General features: G+C 39.7%; 1 protein-coding gene across 2 annotated transcripts in view; it reads right to left on the reverse strand.

Moving 5' to 3' along the window:
• The window catches only part of PARD3B (par-3 family cell polarity regulator beta), a 391,422-nt gene that overhangs the window by 72,399 nt on the left and 294,473 nt on the right, over positions 1 to 24,550 (reverse strand). For both annotated transcript variants that reach the window (XM_054278140.1, XM_054278137.1), the window contains one exon: positions 9,065 to 9,361. In XM_054278140.1, coding sequence (XP_054134115.1) covers positions 9,065 to 9,361 — 297 coding nt within the window. The remainder of the gene's footprint in view (positions 1 to 9,064; positions 9,362 to 24,550) is intronic.

Consider the following 24,550-nt stretch of genomic DNA (forward strand, 5'->3'; position numbering starts at 1 on the left):
TTACTGTCTGTGCCAGTGGATTTGTGATCATGGATTGAAAACCAGCACGTTTTAGAGTTTGTCATCGACTGTACACTCTGCACAGCTGTCAGACAATAATCACAATTATTGTCTTTTTATTCAGCATCCTGTTGCCTATTAAGTCATTTCCATCACATCTCATCATTCTTCCCAATATTTCTGCTAGCACAATATTGAGTGATTTTCAGCTTTTCTAACAACATCAGTTTTTACAGTTTTCTGCTAATCAAAAGATCTGGTTCATGCTTTTGCCTATCCTTTCTGTCAACAATGCTGCCAACTAAGCACTTGGGTAACTATTTGCCCCTGGCATCTTGACACAAACAGGGAACAAGATCATGGATAATTTTTAGGAGCAGTCATTTTATCCTGCAATTAGATGCTTCAAACTTCCAGGAGAAGATTCCCACTGATTAATTCTGAAGTCAGATCTGTGTCCCCTTTAGACTTTTTATATCTTATTATGTTGTAATTAGTAGTAAAATCTTAAAGATCTGCAGGTATAAATTCCAGGTGAACTGTGACTGCAGAAAAATCAGTATACAGTAGGAATTTTCTACATCTTATGGATACATAGAGATGACAAAGCTTTCCACTGTGAGGCTTTCACTACACAGTTAAGCTGTATGAGTACCACAGGGTGCTGAGCACTTTGCCTGGACATGCCATGTTGGAAAACCCTACCAGAGTTCCTGCATTGTTCCTGGTGGCAGCAGAACCTGGTAATGCTGGTGGGTCTGAGGAGCACCCCATGGCTCCCTGTGCTGCAGCCTTCTCACTGGGTGTAAGCAGCTTTCCTGGGGACCTAGGAAAACCAATTTATTTTGAGCATGTATGAGAAATTGTGAGGTGCTGCTTGAAGACTCTCAGGGCTCTGTTATGCTTCTCACGGCTTAATTAGGAGGAAGGCTAAGAAGTGCTTTAACTGTAGCTCAGGGGAACCTGTCAGCACAGGTCTCACTGACCTTACATAACCTCAAGCAGAAGTGAAGACACTGAAAAAAAATTCTCAGGGCTCCAGTGAGTCCATTCTCTCTATCACATATAAGAGTTACTTCTCCACCCTTACTGAACAGGTATCACTACTCTCTTAACTGGACCTACTCAGCATTTTGAAGCAGTCCAGCGATAACCCTTTTTTCTTCCTCCTCCAAATAAATGTAATATTTTCTTCATACTTTCAGACTTGGGGGAAATTATTCTTTGTGTTCCACTAAACTTTGACTACTTTTCAGAATAGTTTGATCACTAATTTATCTCAATGAAATGGAAAGTCAAGAAAGAGCCTGCCAAGAGCTCACGCCCACCACCTGGAGTGTGAACATACTAATACACACGAACAGGCTCCTCATGGTCGAACTCTTACACGTCCAAAATAGACACATTCATTCACAGACTTAAACGTCTAGCACAACAAAACCCACACCCTCACCTTCAGTTTTACTAAACCAAGATTATCTCTACAATGAAAGAAAGAAACCCCCTTTTTCCCATTTAACTAGCAGCTAGGGAAAAATGTAGGAGAGGATTTTTCTGAAAGTCATGATTTTGGATAGAGTGTGAGGTCCCAGAGGTCAGCAACCTAGATTCATCTTACAGTGGGTTACACAGCAAAGCTTGCACAAGGCCAAGTCACCAGGGTTTTTCTCTGAACTACTTGCATATCCAGAAGCTAGGAGATCATATGGCAAAATGAGTATGTCAAGAAGCTAGGGAGAAAACGGGAGATGGTTAATAAAAAAGATTGGGAACTGGGCTGAGAGAAAGGGAAAACAAAAGAAAAACAAACAGTTTCTTGGCAAAGGACTTGCTGGAAGGACAAGCTTCACAACTGTGAGAAGCATAATGACCTTCTGCTTGTTTCTCTTCAGTCAGGGAAATGGGACTAGGCTCACATTCATCATTTAACCAGAACTGCGGTACAGAATAAACCTGACTGAAACATACTTCCTTTTTTTTTTCTCCTTAGCTAGAGCAACTCTGCAAGGCTAATGATGGGGCCAAAGAGACTCATTCCGACAGAAGACAACCTGGAGGAATGACAAGCTGGGTATTTTGAAAACCCTGAAGTGTATGAAATAGAACAAACTACTGGAGAGTAGAAAAAAAAAAAAGGGAAAACAGAATCACATCAGACTTAATCATGTCCCCTACACTTTAATTAAAGTAAGACTTAACAATTTTATTTAAGATTACCAAATTCTCAGAGGAAATGCATTTCTCTCTATGTACTGCTACCAGACAACTGTTAACTTGGAAGAAGAAAACACAGTACACAATGCTACATCCATACTGTGTATCCACTAAGGTAGACCTCTCTGTTCAAAGAAAATGTCTAGATACATTGCTTGTCTACTAAATGGAAATACCAAATGCTATCAGGGTTTGCACTTTCAGTATGGAAGTGGCTGGCCTATAAACAAGATTTTAACAGCTTCTCTATTAAACAACTCAGTTTAATTAATTGTCAGCCATTAACCATTCATTTAAAATGCCACTTACAAAATCTTAATTTTGCACATTATCTGCTGGTTCATAAACAGCTATCTATAAGCAGAAGTGTAACGATCTTCCCTCTCTCTTTCTTGGAGCCTTATAGTCAACCTTACAGTCAATTCTGGCTTCTTAATTAACCACACACACATATTAGCATTTAAAATCAAATGGTGTTTTGTTAAAAAAATTGCACAGAGAAAAGTTAATATACACATCATTCCGCTGCTGGTTAAAGGGGCAAGCATGAGGTTTTGGTCAAATTACATCCTGCATAAAACAGAATTTAGCATCTTCTGATCACACTAGGAAATACACTATGGCAGGAACACATGCAAGGCCATATGATTTCATTCCAGCTGCATGGACGATCTCACTTTGTCTTTATTTGTATATTTAAGAGGCTGACAATACCATCTGCATTTCACTACATCATCTGCTATGGTCTCATCTTCCCAGTAACAGACCTGGCTTTCTCTTCAGGGACCTATCTTTTGCATTTGCATCCAAACAGCTGAAAGAATGGGACATTACCAGTAAATATGCAGAATTAATGTAAAATAATTCCATAGAATAATATATCACATAAGAAAAGACAGGGCTGGAGGGAAAAGCCCCAACCTAAACCTGAATGCTTAACACAGCTGCCAAAACTCAGGCTCCCCAGCATCTGCAGCAGGACACTCACAAGGGAGTTGTGGGAGTGCAGTATATAAAATTTTACACATCTGTCAATAAGTGAGGTGATCCAAATGCAAGCCCTAGCAGGCAGGATGCACGCAGGCAGATTTGTGACTATTCCTGACAGAATTTATTTCTGCTGAAGAATGCATGGCCTCAAACAAGCATGCACACATTACATGGCAGCAGCAGCAGTTTGACAACTTCCTTCTCCTTAGACACGCTCCAAAGTGCTCAGGGTCACCTGAGTTCCATGAAATCTGGGTTTTCGTGAGAAGTGACTGATAGGACTTGGGCGCCAAAGTTGGAAGATTTGGATGAGGAGTTCCTGGGAAAAAGCAGAGCGAACTCTAAACATTAAGTGATTTTGCTTGAATGTTATCCAGAGATTTTAAATTTTTTCCCCATATAGGTGGGAAATAAACCCAAGGCTTGTTTAAACACATCTCCTCAGGCAGTCCAGTTACCCAACATTTCCCCTGATTGGCACAGTGAGTATGCAGCACGCATGAACCCTTTCTGAGGAAGAAAACAGCCAGTAGTATTAGGAGCAAAATACACAATACAAGTCTAACTCCAGTGGCACAGCCTACACTGGAACTGGTGGCCAAAGGGCTTTCTGGACTACCCTGCTTCCACGAGCAGGACAACTCTACTGAGAGCCCCCAGAAACCATGGAATTTCTGCTGTACTGCCAATGCCACTCTAAATTTAACTGCTGTCAGAAATTTATCAGCCAGGACAGACAGTAAGTTGCCCAACACTACGTTTTCAGTTTTAACATTATGGGAAGCAGTGATCAGACGGCAGCCAAAGGTTCAGACGGCCCTGTGGTATGTTTCAGAAAGAATAAATTCCAGAGGAATCAGAGGAGAGTCTTGGGATGTTGAGTAGTACAAGACAAAGAAAAAGCACAGATGATTTTAGGACATCAAGCAGAAGAGGCTCTAAGGTAAGAGAAACTATATACCTTGCTTGTAACTTGTCAAACTTGGTAAATCAAAACATTCCAATGCATGACCACATTTCTCTTTCCACAGCAATGCAAGGTACAGTTGCAAAGGGCACACAGATATTACACAGCCTCATTCAATTTCCACCTTGCCTCCATGATATTCATCTGAAAGAACAATCTTGTCTGAGTAAAGGACCATCCATTCCTAGAGCAGTGGATTGATTTTATGCTAGTCACTGAGGAAAGGTTTGTAAATGGATGCACGATGAGCAATGCCCATGGTGCTCTGAACTGAGAACAAGAAAACTTCAGCTTCTGGCCCATGAGACACACATGGCCAAGTGCCACAACTGGGCAACCCTGCTCACCCTTTTTCAACAAATACTTTTCTGTGCAGGTCAGGATTCCTATGGCTTTGGATTGAGCAGGGTGGGAATGGCCCATACCTGCCCAAAAGACAAGCATTTAGTCTTTAAGTAAAAATGCTCTTTTTTGCTAAATTTTAAAACTCTGGACCCTTTTATACCCTCCTCTCTGGCTTACACATTGCTTACATTTGGCACTTGGTTCCTCAGGACATGCACAGTAATATCTTCCTTTGCTCCTTTAGAGGGCGAGGCAGATTGCTCAGCATCTCTCTCCTCTCTCTGTCTGTTGACTCAGGCCAGCTCTGAGAGTGAGATGTGAGGGACACAGAGGTATGGGCTTAATTTTCCCATTTTCAACTTTGCATATTGCTATACTGAGAATTCTGAAAGATTGCAAGTTGCCATAAGGGAACATTCACCCTGAAACAAGGAAGATTTATTTTTCAATTAATTAATTATCGTTATAGAAATTAGGATCTTCACAGTTGGCCCCCAAACAGCATCTCCAAAAATAAAAAAAAAGCTGGATCAGACTTTGGGGCTTTGGACTTTACTCCTATGTAATAAAAGAGTTCTGTATTTTTATTGGTATTTTTTAAAACTGCAACAAGATACAGCTCTGAATCTATTCTTGCTAAACAAAGGAAAACTGTATTCGTTTTTGTCAGACCAGCACTTTGAAATTCCCCAAGATAAGTCACATAAATAAGTGAAGAATTATACTTGGCAATGAGTTTGGCATCAGACTTTAATGTTTCATAGTTCTGGGCTGAGAAAATAAGTTCAGCAAAGTCTCTAGAACCTTTCCAGAGATGTACTTGGGGTGTTTGGATATACTTGACAGCACCATCTTCACGGGAAGAAAAAAGATGAAATTGTTTATTCGAAATGCGAGAAAGGGTTTCACCGTGTGACATGCCTGACATTTAAGTGATAATAGTGTTGTGCATCTGCTCTTTTGGCTTTGGTCTGACACCTAGGCTCTGCCACAGTGCAGCTTAGCACTGTCATGGCACAGCCTTGATGACTAAACTCAGAGATGTGACTTACCACCCATTTCAGGAACATATGGGCCACAGATCACTCAGCCTCTGCTGCAGGCTCGGAAACACAAAGCGGCTCAGGCAAAGACCCTGTGAGTTCCCCAGCTGCACAAGGTGGCTGTGCAGGCTGCACCATCCTTAGGGATGCCATTTGCATTACAGAAATTGTGGCTAATTAGAAATAAACAGAAAAATGCTTGATTTACAAAGAAATGTGTGATTTTGCCAGCTAATTTTTTTTTCCACTCTAACTTAACATTCACAGAATACACTGATCATGCTAATGCTTTCACTATGTTCATTAATAAGGAAAATTTACATTTATATAGCACCTCTCTAAGTTAAGAATTCCAAAGCTTTCAGCAAAATGTACACAAAAAATTACTTCTATTTCACTGAATATAGTCATCGTTGGAATGAAAGTCAACAATTGTGAAGCAGTGCAGAAGAACATTACACAACAGTTGTAAATAAGACACAAAGTAAAGCCCCCAAAAACCCAAAGCAAAAAGCCCCTGAGATGCCAGATGCAAGTGGAGGTAAATGGGACATTAGTGCACAAAGAGCGATGTGAAGCAGATCTCTGTGTGCCCTGAGGAGCAGTGTTGGAGGCAGCAAACATACTTCATCCTGATTACAGCAACAGAGTCCATACATGTGCAGCCTGTTGCTTTCCTGCACGCTGAGGGATATTCTCAGCTTAAACTGTGAATCTACAGCAAAGAATGATCCAGGAATACCCGATGGATTCCTGGATGAGAAAAGGGAAAGCATATGCAAAATGTGAACAGCTCTTTTCTGTCCACTAAGTTTCATACTTTACAAATGGCCTCCCATTTTTAAAAGGCATTAATTATGCTAAGACATTATTCTGCAAAAATAACATAAAATAAAAATTAACTTCTTGTTTCAAACAATGCGTTTTAATTCTCAATCATAATGATACATAACTGGAGCTCTCAGACTGAAATGAAGTAATCTATTCTCTCTGCGTTCAAATCCTCCTTCTATTCCTAGCCCCATTTACTTTAGTCACTGATCAAGTCTCCATGCACTATATTACAACTTGAGAGTCACATGTGGGAGAAAAAAGCATCCATCTGAAGTAAAATTAATAGCAAAACTCTGAGAGAAAGCATGCATGTGCTAGCAAGAGCAAAGCATGAGTGTTTATGTGACCAATGTGTTGATAAATGTTCAGCCCCACAAACACAAAATAACCGTGGCTTGGCTTATGACCATCCATTATAACCCTTTCCCATCATTCTGAGGCACACAAGGTAGTTTTCATACTTGACCCTTGGAAGCAGATTGTTTTCTTAATTAACGTGTTATCCAGGGATTTTTATTTCCACATCTCTTTCTCCTTTCAATACTCTCCCTCTAGCAGAGAAAGATTTCCTTGCCTGAAGTTGACACTTTATTCAACAACTGTTGGCTGAGACCTCACGACCCACTGCATAAATTCACATAGAATTATTCATGTTTGGCACATTTCTGCTGGTGAATAACAACACCATTTTGTCTCTCAGACAAAGAAAAGAAAGATTTAAAAAAAGAACAAAGATAGCCTAATAAGAATCTCACATTTCCTATTTTTTTCTTAATCTGGTTACAAGCCTGAGAAATTCAACAAAGCAAAGTTATGGACTGTTGGTCTTTCAGTACAGATGGAACAGCATCTCAAGTGTGACTTCTGATCATGGGCTCAGCTATAAGGTAACTTTTCCTGCCTGCTTGATGTTTTGGGTTTAGTTTTTCTAACTGAGTATCATGTTGCCGTGCAATTACAGCTAAATCCACACTAAAATCCAGGATCCCAATACCAAATCCAAACTTGGTTGGGAATTCAATCTTGTCCCCATAGCAAGTCAAGAGTTCATACAGTGTAGTCAAAACCACAATACAAACAATCCACTAGAAGAAGGCATTTCTTTTTTCTGCAAGGAAAGACAATCTATAGGCCTCATTTCAAAACTGATGACATATTTAAAACGTAAAGTTATAAAATCCTGTTAAAACTGAAATTACAAAGCAACTTTTATAACAATGTCTTAGTCTAGCTGAGTTACATATGTATATGTTCATATTTGGAGGATACACACACCTGAATTTAGATATCTTCCACTGGGAATTCTCAGATCTTGGTTTATGGAGTCAGCACAAACTCAGTTTCTGATACCTTTACTATATGCAACTTTCGTTTGACTTCGGTTACAACTGCCTCAAGACTTTTCTAGTAAAGTGAAACCCCCTAGCTGGTAAAATCCTGGGATCACTACCTCTTTTTTATGCAGTAGGGGAGGAGTTATTGAGATGGAAGAAAAAAACCAGCCTGTCATTATGTTTGGAAAGAATTTTACCATACTGTATTTTGGTGAGAAAGAGAGCGATACATGGCCCATTCCCTGCTCTGAACTTAGATTTACGTCAGAAGTGTTTTATTATATTTATAAGTATTTATAACAATGACTCAGTAGATGTTTTTAAAGTACTATGATGCCACAAACTGGAAACACTCCCATATCTGTGCTGACATATTTCTCCAAAATTAACGAGTGTGGTATTACATGGCACGGATTGAGGCTATGGGGAGACACTACAGATTGTAACATGAACTCACAGCATGTACAGTTCCTGAAGTCCCCCATGTCTGTCCTCTGTCTGTCCTCTTCCTTTCACACAGACTTGCCCACACACTTGTACTTTGGTTTGAAAAAGCCAAGACTGATATACTAATGCCACAAATGAAGTCTCATGTTCTTTTAGCCCCAAATCCAGAAGCAACCAGTTTTAAAATCATTGTAATGGTGGGTACTTATCAACTCAAAGGAATTTTGGTTTCCCCTTTAACCCAGAAAAGAACTTGACCAGCTTTCTTTAATGCCGGAAGCTTGACAGTAAGGATTAAAAATTGTTCTTCCCTTCCCATTTAGTTATTGGAAAGGCTGTGAAAGGCAATCAGTCTTGTGGAGCCACACTTCACAGTCTGCATAAAAATGCCATGATTCTCAGTCCTCTCCCCAAACTAATTGAAAGTGTGTAATATCACGCAGCTGGGAAAATCTAAACCATAAACATATACAATATATCATGCTATCACACAAAACCTGTTACTAATAGACACTTGATGATCTACAGGATTGAAAGAGATCTGAAAACTGAGATTATTTTTTCTGCAGGGTAAGAACTTTTCCCGATTGAAAGAGGAAAAAACACTCTTTCAGCAGTGCAGGAATTGGACTGCAGTCAGTTCATTCATTCTGTTTGTGAAATATGGACTTTTCTTTAATGATTTCTGTTTGACTGCTGTCTTGCTCAGATGCTCTGGGGTTACTGCTGCAGCAAATCTTGCTTTTGGTAAGAGGAAATTCATGGCTTTCTAGCCAGTAAATTGAGGGGTTTGGGCCATCAGAACAGTCCCATGTCTGACTCCCCTGCCGAGGCCCAGGCTCCCTCCCTACCCAGATGACATTTTTTGTAATGCCAGGTGGCAATATTACCTGTCACCAGAAGTCTGTGGGTAGTGCTGCTTGTTTATTTTTGCATACAGTCCTTCCAAGTGCTCCCTCTCCATTTGTGCTGAGGAAGAATCCCGCAGATAAACAAAAGTTTCTCCTACTGCTGGTGAGGAGGGTCTGTAGATGCCTCCTGGGGGATAAGCCTCTCGGAAGTGGTTCACTCTGGCATAGTTTGGATCCACCTCATCATCATCAATGTCAGGTCCTCCAGGACCAGCAGAAAAATCACTCAGGCCCCTCAGTTGCTTTTGCCGTAACTCCTGATGCTTTGCACCAATCCTAAAAATGAAAAGCAAAGAACAAATGTAAAATGGGATCTGCTTCAACAGTAACCATCACGCAAATCTGAAACACCAAACCTGAACCCAACCATTTAGAGCTTTCAGTACACTGTGAAACTGGTGCCAGATAAAACAGAGTGGTTCATGCAGGAATTCTGTTCTTTATCTCTGGCAAATCACCTTTGTAACCAAGCTTGGTCACCATTCTGATGGAAAAAATTAATGCTGAATATAGTGAGGCTTTTCACAAGTGTGGATGCATGAACAAATACAGGTTTAATTCTACACCTACCTTCCACATTGCAGCTGCACAGACCTAACCAAATCCTGGAACTTTTTATCTAAATTAGCCAGCAAAATTGTTACTGAACCCTGGTTACTTGACCCACCACGGTTCTCCTAAATAGATTAACTTGTGAAAAGTAGATTAAATGTGAACATAAATGCAGAGATGGCACATTTGTCTCAAATCAAAGTACCACAATTAATCTGCTGAAGATTTAATTTTTAAAAGAATGTATTTTGGGTAAATAAATGTGAAAATCATGCATTATATAGTGGATAGGGACAAAATAAAACAGCAAAGAAATTAACAGAAATTTGACAGAAATGAATTGGTACATATAAGTGAATTAAAAACTGTTACTGGTAGTATTCCACTGTGATAAAGCCTTAAGTGGTATTACAAAATGCTGCTGCTAATCAGGGCCACTGTGTAATCTCTTTGGAATAGTAAAACATATTCAGGTAAATTTCAAGTTAAGATGATATTCAATGATTCAACATTCCTACTGGAGAAAAAAAATGTACAGCAAGACTGTGAGCTCTTCTGTTAACTGCTCAGCTATTCTTCAACAGAGTGTAATTAAGTGCAGTGAGATGGATCTGGCAGAATGCTGACCACAGTATGTAATAAATAGGATTTACAGAAAATAGAGAAGCATGGAAGAAGAAACAAGGAACAGAAGAAAGATACAGAGATGCAATGCCTGACAGAAGTCAACATTTGCTTTTGACTGTAACTGGAAGTGCAACAGCAGTGTAGAAAGAACAGAATAATTTGTACCACAGGAGTAAAAGTGAAAAGGGTCTGGCAGACTTGGTTAACCAAGTAAGGCTTAATGGCCTCAGAACCCTGCATATTGAAAATTGAAGGTGTTCAGGAGAAAGTCTTTAAAAGGCATGGAGAAAAATGTTCCCTAGAAAAATGACGAGCACACTGGGAGCTTCCATCTGACAGACAGGAACTACTAAGTGCAGAATGGGATTCACACTACTTATTTTGTCTCACTAGATTTGTATCATAAAACAAATGCTAATACTTTGGAAATAATGTGTAGATAAAAAGGTTCACAAATAATTCTAACGAGAACAACATGCCTTTCTAGACAAGTACTTGAGTACACCAATGTGTACCACTCATACTTTCCCGTTTCACATCTCCATTAACTGTGCTGGGTGATGCTGGTTTTCAACACTTAAAACGTAATCATACTTTACAGCAGGAGGAGTTTTCACAGATGATACAATTGTCAAGGGGATGGGTGCCCCCTATTCATTCTGCCTTCCCTCAGTGAAGCAGATGAGCTTTATCCTCTCTGATACTCAAATCCTGTGTGCCCCACCTTGGGTAGCATGTGCTTTGGTTGAGCTTCAGGTGCCTCAACATAAAAAGGACATCAAAATGTTGGAGTGTGTCTAGAGGAGGGAAACCAAGATGATGAAAGGCCTGGAGGGCGAGACTTAGCAGTGCAGCTGAGGCCACTCATTTTGTTTAACCCAGGAAACTGTGGAGTGTTTCATCCTCAATTAGAGGCCAAAACCCCCTAAACACACAATTCAGTGCAGGAATATAAGGAATGAGATACAAGTCCTATGGCACACATGGGTACACATACACACAGTACACAGGCAGAAAAATGGGAGCACACTACATTTCAAGGAATGGTTGTATCACATGTCAGTTCAGAAGGCACAGCACAGATCCGAGATGAGTCACAGCAATTTCTCAGAAAATGATGAGCCTTCATGTTCTCTGGACCAGTACATCACTGGTCCCCCAGGTATTTGAGACTGCTTTGAAAGCAAGAGTAGTGCAGCCAGCAGCATCACGCTAATCTTGCTTTCATGTCTGATAGAAAGAGTAATTTGTCCTGCTATCAATACTGGTATATTCTGCACAACAAAAGCTGGAATTAGGTCACCACAATTTTCTTTTGTTCCCATGAATAAGCCTAGCTTCTTCAGCTTCTCCTTCTGAGCACAATCTTCAATTGCTGCCAGTATTATAAGTCAAATTTTCTCAAAAACAATTATTTCCATTCTATATTATATGGACCAGTCAATACCTGGCTATGTGAAATTCTTTATGATCAATGTTTCATCCTTTCAATACATCTATTACAACTGCATTATATTTCTTGTTTTCTTTTTACTCTTCTGCACAAATCTATAAAATTTGCTCAGTGATCTCTTTTTCATTTCAATCCAAATGTTCAAATATAGGGAAACAAACTATCAGATTGCTGTTTTTTCTTTCTTTGTATTTACCTGTCCTTTTATGCCTTCTCACATGTTTTTCACGTGTGAAATTTCTCACATTTTTGTGAAGTTTTAAATTTCCACACTGTATTTCGGCATCGTGTTTTCACAGTTTTAAAGCAATCTTATCCATAGCACATACCAGCAGGTCCTCAGGAATTCTTTAGTGAGGGGAAAAAAAATTGCTGTTCCTTCCATAACTTCTTTAATGCTCTGCCAACTCTACTAAGCAGGTCATTTCTCTGTATCCCCCTCTAGTCATTCACCACTTCTCCACCTGCCTTTGAAATTCTCCCTATTTGAAACACCAAAATCTTTATTCCCCATCCCAACCCCCACCCCCCAAACCAACCTACCAACCTAAAAATCCAAGACTTTTAAATTAACACAACTGTAACTGCAAACAACTCATTGAACAGTTACTACAAGACAGCCCCCAACTTGCAGCACTGGATGGGTCTGGTTAAACAACTGGTGTAAATTAGTGAAGAAAGATAAAATGCCCCTCAGCACTACGATGCTGGCAGTAAAACAAGAGCTGAGGAGAGGTGCAGATCACCATCTCAACAATTCAGTGAGGCACTAAAGTTTCTACAAACTTCCTGATGAGAGAAAGGGAAAAGAAAAAGTCATACAGAATAAAGGGAAATTAACATATTTCCTTTTGTATCTCATGACCACCTGAATACTGTGCTCTGCAGTTAAACCCCTGCACAACGGCACCAACTCCCCTTAGCTGTGTTTCTGTAAAAACAGAGCCTTGGCACCGAAGCAGCCAGGACAGGCAACAGCAGTGCCATATCAGGAAACGCCCTTTATTTTTTTTCTTGTAACCCATCTTTTTCTCAATAGCATTCAAACATGTATCCTACTCTAGTCATTCCCCACAACAAATAGGTTGGACTCCATGATCTCAAAGGTCTTTTCCAATCTAGTTGATTCTAGGTGAAATAATTTCAGAAAATATACAGTTTGATAAAAACATATATAACCTTAATAGAACTCCAGACAACTTTCTGAAAACATGTTGTATTTGTAGAAGTGAAATGAAGACAGAATCCCTATAAATACTGTACTTCTGGAAGTAGGACACTGTATTTTGAAAACTTCTGTATATCTCATGTGCTGTTCAGTAGCACACCCCCAAAGCTATAAATCAAGGAATGCTCTCATTTATCCTTCAGATACTCTTCCCATCTGACATAGCTGCTCAAATCATACATGGTCAGTTCTCATCTAGTAACACATGAAAAGATGCACACACTTAGAGTGCAGCAGCCAGGAAAGGGTTAACAGCCCAAACAGCTCCTTCCAGCTGCAGCTCAGACACACGATTGAGTTACTGTGGCTTAACAAGTTATTGTGTTTCTGCTGAGCTACTGTCAATGACCACATATGTATTCACCGCCTGTGACAAACACAATGTAAAGCGCTTTAGCCTGACATCGGTGACAGAGACACTGACAGGCAAAAGCTGGATTAAAAGACTGCAGAATACACAGTGAAGCAGCTGCAGCAAAGGATGTGAACTACCTCAAGAAAACTCCAGAAGAGCTGAGCAGAAGTGACTTTTGGAGAAGACCCAGAAATGCTTTTGGGAATGGAATGTGGGGGCTATGAAAAGCTGTAAGAGATACGTCTCATCTCTTGGCCCAGCAGTTGTAAAAGCTGGGTGGGAGGGTTGTGAGTGGGCAACAAGAAAATGCTGAAGCTTCTAAGACTGTGAAAATTAAAATACAGGACTTAATGTTACCAATTCAGCAGCCCAAAGAGGGCCAGGGTCATTAAAAGCTGTGGAGCCAAAGATGGCCTTCACTGGGAAATAAACTGCAAGACACCAGCTGCAGCCCAACCTGCACTTCTGGGAACCCAGCAGCAGCCCCAGCTCAAAATGAGCTTTGCACACTGAGGCAGGGGCTAATGAGGGTCGCTGTGCATCAGCTCGAGACTCAGACACTCCTGACCTCCTGACTCCTGTCTACCAGGCTGGACACAGGGTGCCTGCTGCCCAACAGGAGACACCAGAAGCAACTCAGTGGCACTGACAGCCACCAAGTCTGACCAGAGTGAAAAACCTGCACGTGGCAAGCTTGGCCCAGGAGGGACCATGGCCTCTCTTACTTGGAGACCTGCAAGGCTGCATTTCACATCACAACAGCTGAATGTAGGGATAACCAAAACAAGCCCACAACGAAAAGCACATTTTCGGAGGTGTTTGAACTCCTCCTCCATGGCACTCCCCATGAGCTCTGAGAAAACCCTGTTTCTTCTGACTTTCCAGTGAAAGAGTAAAAGCGATGTAACTTTTTTTTTTTTAATTTACCATGCACTGACCATGTATTTAGTACTGAGCAGAGCACAAAGAATGACATGTTTTGAGCACTAAGGTGCATATCTAAGTAGTCAAACACAGGACGCAAAAAGTATTTGCTAACCAAAATAATGTATAAACAAAGGGACTTCATTTATACTTCGGACGAATACAGCAAAATTTCTGATATGGTGGTGTAAAAGAACCAGTCTTTGTGGAAGCATGAGCAGCATAAATGAGCAAGATGCTGTTGAAGTCAATGAAAGATGTCCCTGGGGGAGAAGAAAGAATAAAAGCAGAGACAAAACATGTAACAGAAAATGGGCCACAGGTCTTTGGGATCATTTCTATTCCATTTGCAATAAGAGGAGCAGAATGAAAGTAGCGAATTGAGTGTGCATACCACCACTTTAAAGTATACCTAAACTTAAGAGGACCTAATCCTTAAAGTACTCTGAGATGACTGAGATGCTAAACATTCTACTCAGTTGTTCCTTGAGAACAGCAGAATAAAAACTACTTTATAGCTTTTTTCTCCACTCATGTGACTCTCTCTGAGATCTACATACTCTAATGATTACTCAATTTACATCTGATTTAGTATCTGCTTTTGTGTCTCATTTACCTAATTCATACATATATTGAGTAACGGGTTGTCTAGGGGCACGCAGCTTATTTCTGCAGGAGGTCACTTAGATTTCCACTGGGTTTAATGTTTTAATTCCTTTTTAGCTGCTAGCAAAATATATTTTGGTAACTAAAATACTGTTTTTTCATTCATTTACATAATAGTGAAATGAATACATCTTTTCTTCAGACATTCATAAACCATAATCACTGATGGGAATGGGTATATTTCAGTTGAGTATCAGAGGAGATAATTTCAGTACAGTGCTTTTAATTTTTTAAAATTTCAGAATTGTTTTACAGACAGGCATGGCCTATAATGACATTAACAATTCTATTCAAACCCGCCTCTTTTATCAGAACACTCATTTTTATTTTTTCAAACAACATCACCTAACAAAACTCAAGAGGCAGGTGAGCCTCATAGTTTAAAAAAAACATTTAAAAAAACACCTCTTGCCAGCAAATTGAGGACATCTGATATGGACTCACAAAGAATCAAACAATATTTAATTTAATATTATCTTTCAGGGTATTCTACTGGAGCCATATTTGTCAGAAACATCCTCCCTATAAGCTATGCAAATCTTTCTTCATTCCAGCTCATTCTATTGTGCTGGATTTGAACATCTCCCCCATAATTAGTATCTGTAATTGTAAATAAGAATAGAAACAGTCTCAGAAATAAAGAAAGACAAGCCACAAATTCAAGGGAGTTAGAGACTCAGGGTAACAAGATACAGCTCTTGTAGCATCATTAAATGCCCCAAAGACAAAAACCCACCAATCCATAAAATGTTGCCTGTTCCAGAAAACTATCCCGTGCCTGTAAAATACTGAACTGACCAAAGAAGCTGCCTTTGGAGTGTTGTAAGAAAAGAAAGGGGGAACAGAAAAACCTAAGGAGGAGATAGAGCAATGCTGATCTTAAAATTTAAGATTATGAGAAACCGAAGATGAAACACAGCCCTTTCCTATCACAAAATGGGGAATGGGAGCTTTGGATAGACAAGACTGAGGTCTTAATGTTCTTCCATTTATTTCAGAGGTGACAAGGAGTGATTACCAGCTTACACAGGATCCTGCCCTCTAAAGAAAATCCTGGCTCTAATGAGGTCAGTGTTTTCTCCTGTCCTATGAACTTCAATGAGAACATGATTTTCACCCTTGCTGTTAAATCAGAGAAAGCTTTTCTGCCTGTCCACATTAGTTGTACAGTGGGTATGAAATGCAGCAGATTAAGAAAGCCAACTATCAGAAAAACCAAGTATCTTATAGTCTATAGTTTACTGCATTATATAATTTTCTTTACTCACAACTACCCTGGAATTATCATCTTGAAGTGACAATATCAGTAAAATTTAGATTGTAAGGAACCCTCTGAAGGTCATCCTGTTCAATCTCCTGCTGAAAACAAGGCTGGCTGCACAGATCAGGTTTCTCAGTCTCCTGCCAATAGGATGTTCCTTGTTTTGTGACAATGGGAATTAAGGAGTGGAAACATTCCAGGTTTGTCAGAATTACTTTGACATCTTTCACCTGAGATGTTGTGACACCTTTAAGAGCTCCTCCCTGCAAAATGGCCTGGAGTCTGCAGAGACTTTTCACCCCTTAGCTGCAGTTGCAAGGCCCAGGTCCCAGTGGTGATTTAAAGGAAGTCTCGGGCTGCTGTCATTTGCACTTTGGTGTTAAGATATGTAAGGTGCTGTGCATATCATACCTGAGTCCCTTTTGTGAACATTAACTCACTCTGGAACAAAGTGAAAGGAAAGAGACACAAGGAAAAGAGAATTAAAATAACAATACTCTTGCAAAAGAAGACTTAATTTTGCATATGCTTTGGATACTGAGAACTTAATGTCAGGAAGGCACACAATACCAATTGCAGTCAAAGCCACATAATCATCCCTCCAACCTCTCCAACTGACACATCAAACAAACTGTTTCAGAGAAGTTCATCAGATAAACAGAGAACAAGTATAAAGCAACCACAGTACACCTGCAGAAAAGCTATGCGGAGACAGAGACATCCACCTATGAACTGAATTGCTGCCAGTGACTGTCTTGGCTCCAGCAATTGCTGTAGCAGGTATCAATCAAAACTACAGAGGATTGGTAACACTGTCTTAAGAAAAATACCAGAGACATTGTCTTGACCATGGGAAGGCACAACATTGATCTGACACCTCATGAAAACCCAACATTCACAACCACATCCTGTAACACAACTCAGGACAGACCCAGGAAAACTGGCACCTGCTGAGTCCCCAGGGCCACCTTGTCAGTAAGGGGGTATTCCTGGGACATCTCCTGAGCAGGTACTTGCAGCTCCACTTCCTAGTGACACCTCATGAGTTCACACAACCATCTCTGCAACTGCATGAACATTATGCCTTCATGTGAATGAAATCCTAGTAGTGGAAGGAACAAGCCTAGCTTCATGTGGTATGATACTCCATGCACATTTCTTTATACTACACATGACACTGAACCTAGAACGCATTGAACAGAATTTCTCAGTACAAGAACAGGAACAGCCTCCATCTGTTAGTCTGGGATTCACAGGTTGCTTCTAATTAACATTCCTTGATTTGAAAGCAAAACTCAGCTTTGCCTGAGCAGTCAAAGCTTTAAGACTTTCAGGTATCTTGGTTTAAGATCACTATGGAGATTTACACATGCAAACAGATTTCCTGCCAGTCTATCCCCACGAGTTGCATTCTCATTTTTATGCTGTAGTAGCTAAGGGAGTCTGAGAACAGGAATTCTGTGCTGTGGCACTACTTCAAAGTGCATGCCAACGATTTATGATAGACTGTCATAAATCACAAATGGAAGGGCAAGGAATGAAATGCTGCTTCCAAGTAATTCTTATTGATTCCGGAGTGGGCAAGAGCTGACCTACATTCAGTACTGCATCAAAGAAATCCCTAGGCCAGGACAGTCCACCTCCTAGAAAACACTCATTTAGCCTGGTTGGCCAGTACCTGGGCCTGTTTCACTTCATTAGTTTGGTCTGTAAGTTTCTTGAGCATTTCAGGTTTACATAACCAAAACAATCATCAAGTAATAAAACTCTGATATATACAGAAGAGAACCATGCATTGGCCCATTTAAGCCATTGCCCCTGAGCTGCTCTGACCTCTTAGGTGGACAGGTGGCACACCTTGTGATAACGTGTCTCCAGATGACACCAGTGCCTCAATGACGAGCAAAAGAAGGATGCTTAATGGCTTGGATGAGAATTCCATGCTTAGATTCTGAGAGCACAGCTATGACACCAGGAAGTGCTATTTCCATCAGTGTGCAATGCCTGGAATCACGCTGTCACAGTTAAAGAAGAAGGCCAATACCTTTGTTCCACTCTGTTATCATCAGTTCTTAATGTTCTTAACCTGCACAATCTGGGACCAACTGTAGACCTAGGGCTGTCTTAAAAATGTCCTCCAGCAGTTAAAAAGCCACATGAAGCAGCTCTGAAATTGCTGTCTGGCTCTAAATGTTACAACAAAACCTGTGGAAGTAGGTGAGACCCATCCACCTCGGCTACTCAGAACCAAACATCAATCTCCCAGTGTTCCATGGTAGGTTTTTATTACATGTTCTGGTATGCAGAGCAGCAGCAGATCTAAAATGAGAATCATTCAGAATCAATGGGTTGGGATTAATCTGTCCTCCTGTCCAGTGCAAGTGCTGCCACAGTAATAAACAGAAATCTGATAACTTCATACTGTCAGCACAAAATGAAACTATGACCTTGACCTGTGCAACAGCATCCAGTAATTTTTTCATAACTTCAACATACCATACTATACAGCTATGATCTAATAAGAATCTAAAAGTAATTAACTGGAATTTTTGAAAACTGAAGCCTTAATCAAATATGTATTCTTATCAGGGTTGCAAGCCAGCAATAAATTGGGACATTTAAAAAACTGGGATCCAATCCAATCTGTGATCTGATCAGGGTTCAATGGTTATAATAAATTGGGAGTATTAAAACTGGGATCACATCCAACACTTTATTTTGTCTAAACCACAGGACCTAGCTGTGCTGTAAAGTCAGGAATACTCAATGAACAGATATACCATGTTGGATTAACCCTTAATAAATAATGATGCACAAGCTCAGGTGTCCCAAAAACATGTGGTTTAGCACAGAGCTTAATGGTGAGAAGAGCAATTATGAACATTTTATCAGAGATCAATATGGACTTTAAACAGCCATAATAATGCTTTTAGACTTGGCAGGTGGAATGCACAGGAACAAAAGCTACATGGGGTCGCCAACAATGTGCATGTGTATGAACGTGCTCTAAGATGCACTATGCATTTTTAAAAATCTTACTTTGACTTTTGCAACAGTCTGAATTTCAACTTTTGATTCAAAGCAATTTGGCTTTTCTACCATACTGCCATATATCCATCTATTTTCATTTTCGTTTCCAGTAATGTACAAACTGTTTGTAATTAAATATAATAAAACAAATGCTGACAGAAAGGGAATGAAGTTTCACTCCCAAGTACTCTCTCCTCTCTAAGTGGACTCTAAATGTTTTTATTTCTGTAAGAGGCATCCCTTCGTGCAGGGATCTTGCAGCTGCAAAATTAAACCGTTGTTTGCCAAATACCAAAACCATATGTATTGATTTTTTAACTATGGGAACAGGCAACAAGCATCAGGGCTGATAAGACAAGAGAAATGCTCTTCAGTTGCTGGAAGGTTTCTGAAAAGTAAAGGAAAGTCAGTGTTTAACATAAAAACTGAAACCATTTAGTTTTACCCCTATTTGAGATACAGTATAACTTAAGCATTCAGTTCATACACTGAGAAAGCAGGGGCCAAATACTCCTTTTGCTTCTCTAACACTTGACTCAAACCTCAATACTACTAAAAAATTTTCCTCAATTAACTCCAACGAGGACTACAAAACCAAGACTGTTTTAACAAAACTACTCCAACAAAAATATGCAGAGGATTATTTTTCACATGGAGTGCCTCCTCATTAACCAACTCTCATGCTACTTTAAAAAATCCTCCAATTTTCAACAAGGTGCTTCATTTTGTAAATTTTATTCTAATGTCAAGTAAGCGTTCAATTTTGTTGGAAGAGAAATTTAGGTCTCAGTAGGAAAATCACAGTACAATAATACTAAAGAAACAGGAAAAAATATTTTTCTTTCAATTGATAGTCACTTTATTTGCATTTAAAAGGCAAACAAATTATGATGTGTAAAACTCATGCATCTAATATATTTATCCAGTTCATTTTACAATGACTTTCAAATGTTAGAAAATGAAAAGAACCCTAAATGAGTGGGAAAGAAATGGAGGAAGGGATGAAATCTTTTTTGAGGGAAGGAAAAGACAAGGCCTCTTCCAGTATTTAATAACGTAGCAAACATCCTATCGTTAAAATGATAAATTCTGAGTCATTTACACTGAACACACTAAAAATACAGATTTGAGTCAGCTTGATCAAAATAACCCTCAGATATAGCATTTGTTTCTTCCTTTTATGGGCAGATTCTCGACCTTTGGAGCACATGCTTTATTACAGCCAAACTCTTTGAAGGATGAACAAAACAATGAGTTTATTTAAAATAAGGCCTCAGTCCAATGAAGCATGTGACTTGTGTCAGGAAGGACAAACCATCACCTCAAAGAACTGTACCCCCAGTTAAGTCAATACTCCTGAACTATCATGAGGCTCCTGTCTTTTCCCCACTCAAAATTCCTTGACATTGCATCACCTTGGCATTATGAAAATTAAAGGAGGTAGGGGGAGAAGAAAATAATTTAAAGGACGTGCTGAATTCATATTCAATTTGACACAGATAAGGCTATTACTAAAGAAGGAATGCCTAACATCCAAAGTTCCTGTTCACTACTTGAAGCTTGCAGAAGTAGTAGTTGTATAATAAAGTATTGGCTTTGAAAAGAAAGGAAGCCTGGGGCTGAGGTCTGGAATCAATTCTTAGCTTGACAGGGACTTTTCAGAAACCTGGACAAGCAGTTGCACTGCCTGCATGTCACATTCCCACCCAGAGGACACTTTTTTTTTCCTGTCAGATTTTCTCTCTTCCACCTCAACTGTAAGTGCTTGGAGTCAGGCCCAAGCTTCCCTAACAGCAATGAACACAATGAGACCTTCATCTTGCTGGGGATTGCTAGGGAATACAAGCAGTAAAAAAAAAAAAAAAGATACCAGCATTTCGGTGCAGGATGTGGGGCTGCTTCAGAGAACTGCAGCTACATGGCAGCACTGAGAGTTGTTCTGAAAATTGAGACTGGGACAATGTGCAATAGAAATTACTAGGCTAGCAAAATAGTAAATTTATTTTCACTTTCTGAGGTTCAAATCTGAAACTTGGCAGCCCATAAAAAGAGTTGCCAGGCAAATTTATGCTGAGGACCAAAGTGCAAGCAAATCCTGTCCTTTTGGGAATCATCTGCATTACAGAATGAGCACTGAATACTCTGTCTGCATACGCCCACTAGCTCTAACACATTCTGGATGTGCCAGACTCGTTGCACATGCACTGTTCAATTCCTTCTCTGTGCAAGCAGGAAATCCAACCTGTTCCAGGCATGATGGGCTTACACTCATGCAGCACACCTACACAAGAGCTGATGTCTCCCATCAGAACCAGTCACTGAGCTTGTACTGCACAGCACTGTGCACTGAACACATCTGACAGTTTTGCATGTCTGAAGCTTGTCAAAATTTCTGGAAGAAGGCTGTAGTCTGTACAGCAAGCCTATCCCTGGGATTTTGTGAAATATTGTTGTGCCTATCCCATACCAATCAAAAAACTGCAAAACTATGAGACACAGCCTAGTCCTGTAAACTGAAAATGCACTTCCTACCAAAAAATATTTCTCAGCTGAGATCTTGGAACAGTATTCTGTTTTTTGGAGAGCTGCCAAGCATATATTGCATGCAAAACTAATATCCAAAACCAAGCGAGTTCCACAGCTGCTAAGATGCTGAAAAGCCCTTGATCATTAATCCTGTCACACCCAGCCCAAAAAGCAACTACTCTAACCTCTTCCACTAGTGTCCAAAATGGACAACATGGCCTCTGAAAAAAAAATAGCAGTCAGATGACAAATCATAGTATCTTTTAGTATGGTAGGCAGTCAGCATTTAAGAAAACTGTTTAAACAAAGAATCTGACCTTAGGATTGTAATAATTGAATTGAGGATCTGAACAAGAATTAGTTATATAGCTAATCTTGGAAAAGTAAAATTAGATGTGCATTTTGTTATTCTAGAAAGGCTAAATGTTAGAAAAACAATTTTAGCTTGTTCAAGATAATAAATATAGGATTTGATCACAGGTATCAGAGGACAAAACTTGCTGAATTTCTCTAGTATTTTCTACTATTACATCCCCCATAATTTTAACATACGCTTGTCTCAACCAACAAGAACATATCTGAAAATATGAATGAGTTCTACTAAGCTTCAGTTTTATAAATATGAGACCAAATATGCAGGATTGCAGCTAGTGAAGTCATAGAAGCAGATGATCTATGGTGTGAATGTGCCACAAGGTTTTCTTTGCCAATATGTGCATTAAAATCTTGGACTTGAATTACATTATAGAATTACTAAATCTTGGGACGAAGCTATAAAACTTGTCTTTACTGTCTTATTGAGCATCATCTTTAGGTGAACAGTCAACAACTAAGCAAAAGGACTGATCTACATTGAAGTCAGGTAATGCTTCCTTAGTGATTTAAATCAATTTCCCAAACAGTTTTTACCCATATAGGAGAAGTAGCTTCTTTATATAATTTTTCTCTAACTAAAATAGAGCCTCTTCTATTTTATGACCAGCTCAAGAAAGGTTCAATAGTAAGCCTGTAGGCAGTCTAATGTGGACAAACACACAGCCATGCTCTTACTTCATTTAGAAAGTTGAAGCAAATTGGTTGTTTTTATGGCACATGTTGCATACCTTTGAGGATAACATAGGGCAAATTTCTTCGCTATTTTTCTGGGCTTTTAAAAATTTTTTAATTTGAATCCCTCAGAGATATAAGATATACTACCTGATACAAAAGTGTGATATTCCTATTCTTGTGCCTTACAGAAGAAGAATAAAACAAGTGAGTTAAAAATATCATCTTGGTTCATCCACTTCTCAATACACCTGCTGTTCTCCATTTCAGTCACAAACTCTTCCAGGTCAAAACTGAAATCATTACTAGAGAAACCAGGATGATGAAGACATTGAGCTGCCAGTTTCTAATGCAGCCGTACCAAGTTACTGTCAATCAGTGACTGTAATTAAAAAAAAGCACACAACTCTAAAGAAATATTAAGAACAATTATCTTGTGTCCAATTGGAATGTTAGACCTCTAGACAGAAGGGTTCATTCCTTCCAGCCTGCCAACATTTTAGTAAATGACACTGGCCCTTTAACAGATGGGATACATGCTTCTTAGCTTGCCAGGATCCTAATAAAAGACACTGGCTTCTTTAAAATGAAGGACACATACCTCTCAAATTGCCAGTATCCAAATTGGGAGTCAGCAGTTTAATATAAAGACACTCATCAATCTGGCAAAAATCAAGGACACGGCACAGAAATTTTAAAACAAATGGTACAAAGTTTCTCCTGACACTACTTAGATGAACTAAATACTTAAGCACTGGCTAAGCATATCCAGTAGCAGTGCTGTAGTAACTAGATACCTTGCTAGCTTTTAAAGTAGTAAAAATTAGCAGCAGACTTCAAGGGTTTGGACTGACTTTCTTCCCCAATCAAATCCATTAGTTACCACTTATAGGGCTGACCATGCACTGCATGACTCAAATGAAAGCAGGATGTCTTTTCCCTGGGCACTAAGCAGCACCACAAAGGCTGACCCGAGTGGAAACACTGCACAAAAGGAACCATGTCTGCTTCCATTCTCTCCCCCAGGAGCAGGACATTTCAGTAAAGGAGAGACACCTCTGACAAGTTTTCTGCTTGCACTGACAAAATATATTACTACAACTTGTAAAGTTTTACAACATCTGCAGATACTTCTTGAGAGCCAGAAACTATGGGCTCTTCAACTTTTTTGATAGCAGCCATCAGAGGGAAACAAAGACCTTTTTCAGCATAGGAGGTACTTCTGGATGCATTGGAGAAAGGGAAAGAGGAGATTTCTGAACCTTATTGGCACTGACAAACTGTTTCCGGTTCCTGAAGAGTAGACATGGGGAAAAGCAGAAAACTATAAAATCTCTTAATCTGGAAAGATAAGGAATTCACTAAGACCAGGCATAGAAAAGTGTATTTTATGAACAGGACAGACTCCCAGGTCTTACCTCAGAAATACAACAACACCTGGCAGGCACTCACCCAGATTCTTGCCTTGCCCCTCTTGCCTGCCACCCCACTGCTGGCAGACTCCTGCCTCTGCAGACTGATTTGAACCATCTGAACCTGCTTTCTTCCAGGTGTTTCCTCAGCATATTCAACATTTGTTGCATATGTATTTCTGCAACATGTGGCTTACCAACAAACACTGTGCAGTAAAGAACACACCAAAGTACAAAAACTACTATCTGATGGCACAGCCAGCTGAAGCCAAAGAGGTCTGAAGTGCTAGAAAACAATGGCAGAAACTGTCAGGAGAGAAGGGAGGAGGTTCTTGCTGTAGAGAAGCTAAGGAGAAAATTACTAAGTCAGCTGGCCTTGGGAAT

Source organism: Melozone crissalis, unplaced genomic scaffold (assembly GCF_028551555.1).
Source record: "Melozone crissalis strain CALT ecotype California unplaced genomic scaffold, PUWL_Pcris_2 ptg000023l_1, whole genome shotgun sequence".
NCBI classification, from domain to species: domain Eukaryota; kingdom Metazoa; phylum Chordata; class Aves; order Passeriformes; family Passerellidae; genus Melozone; species Melozone crissalis.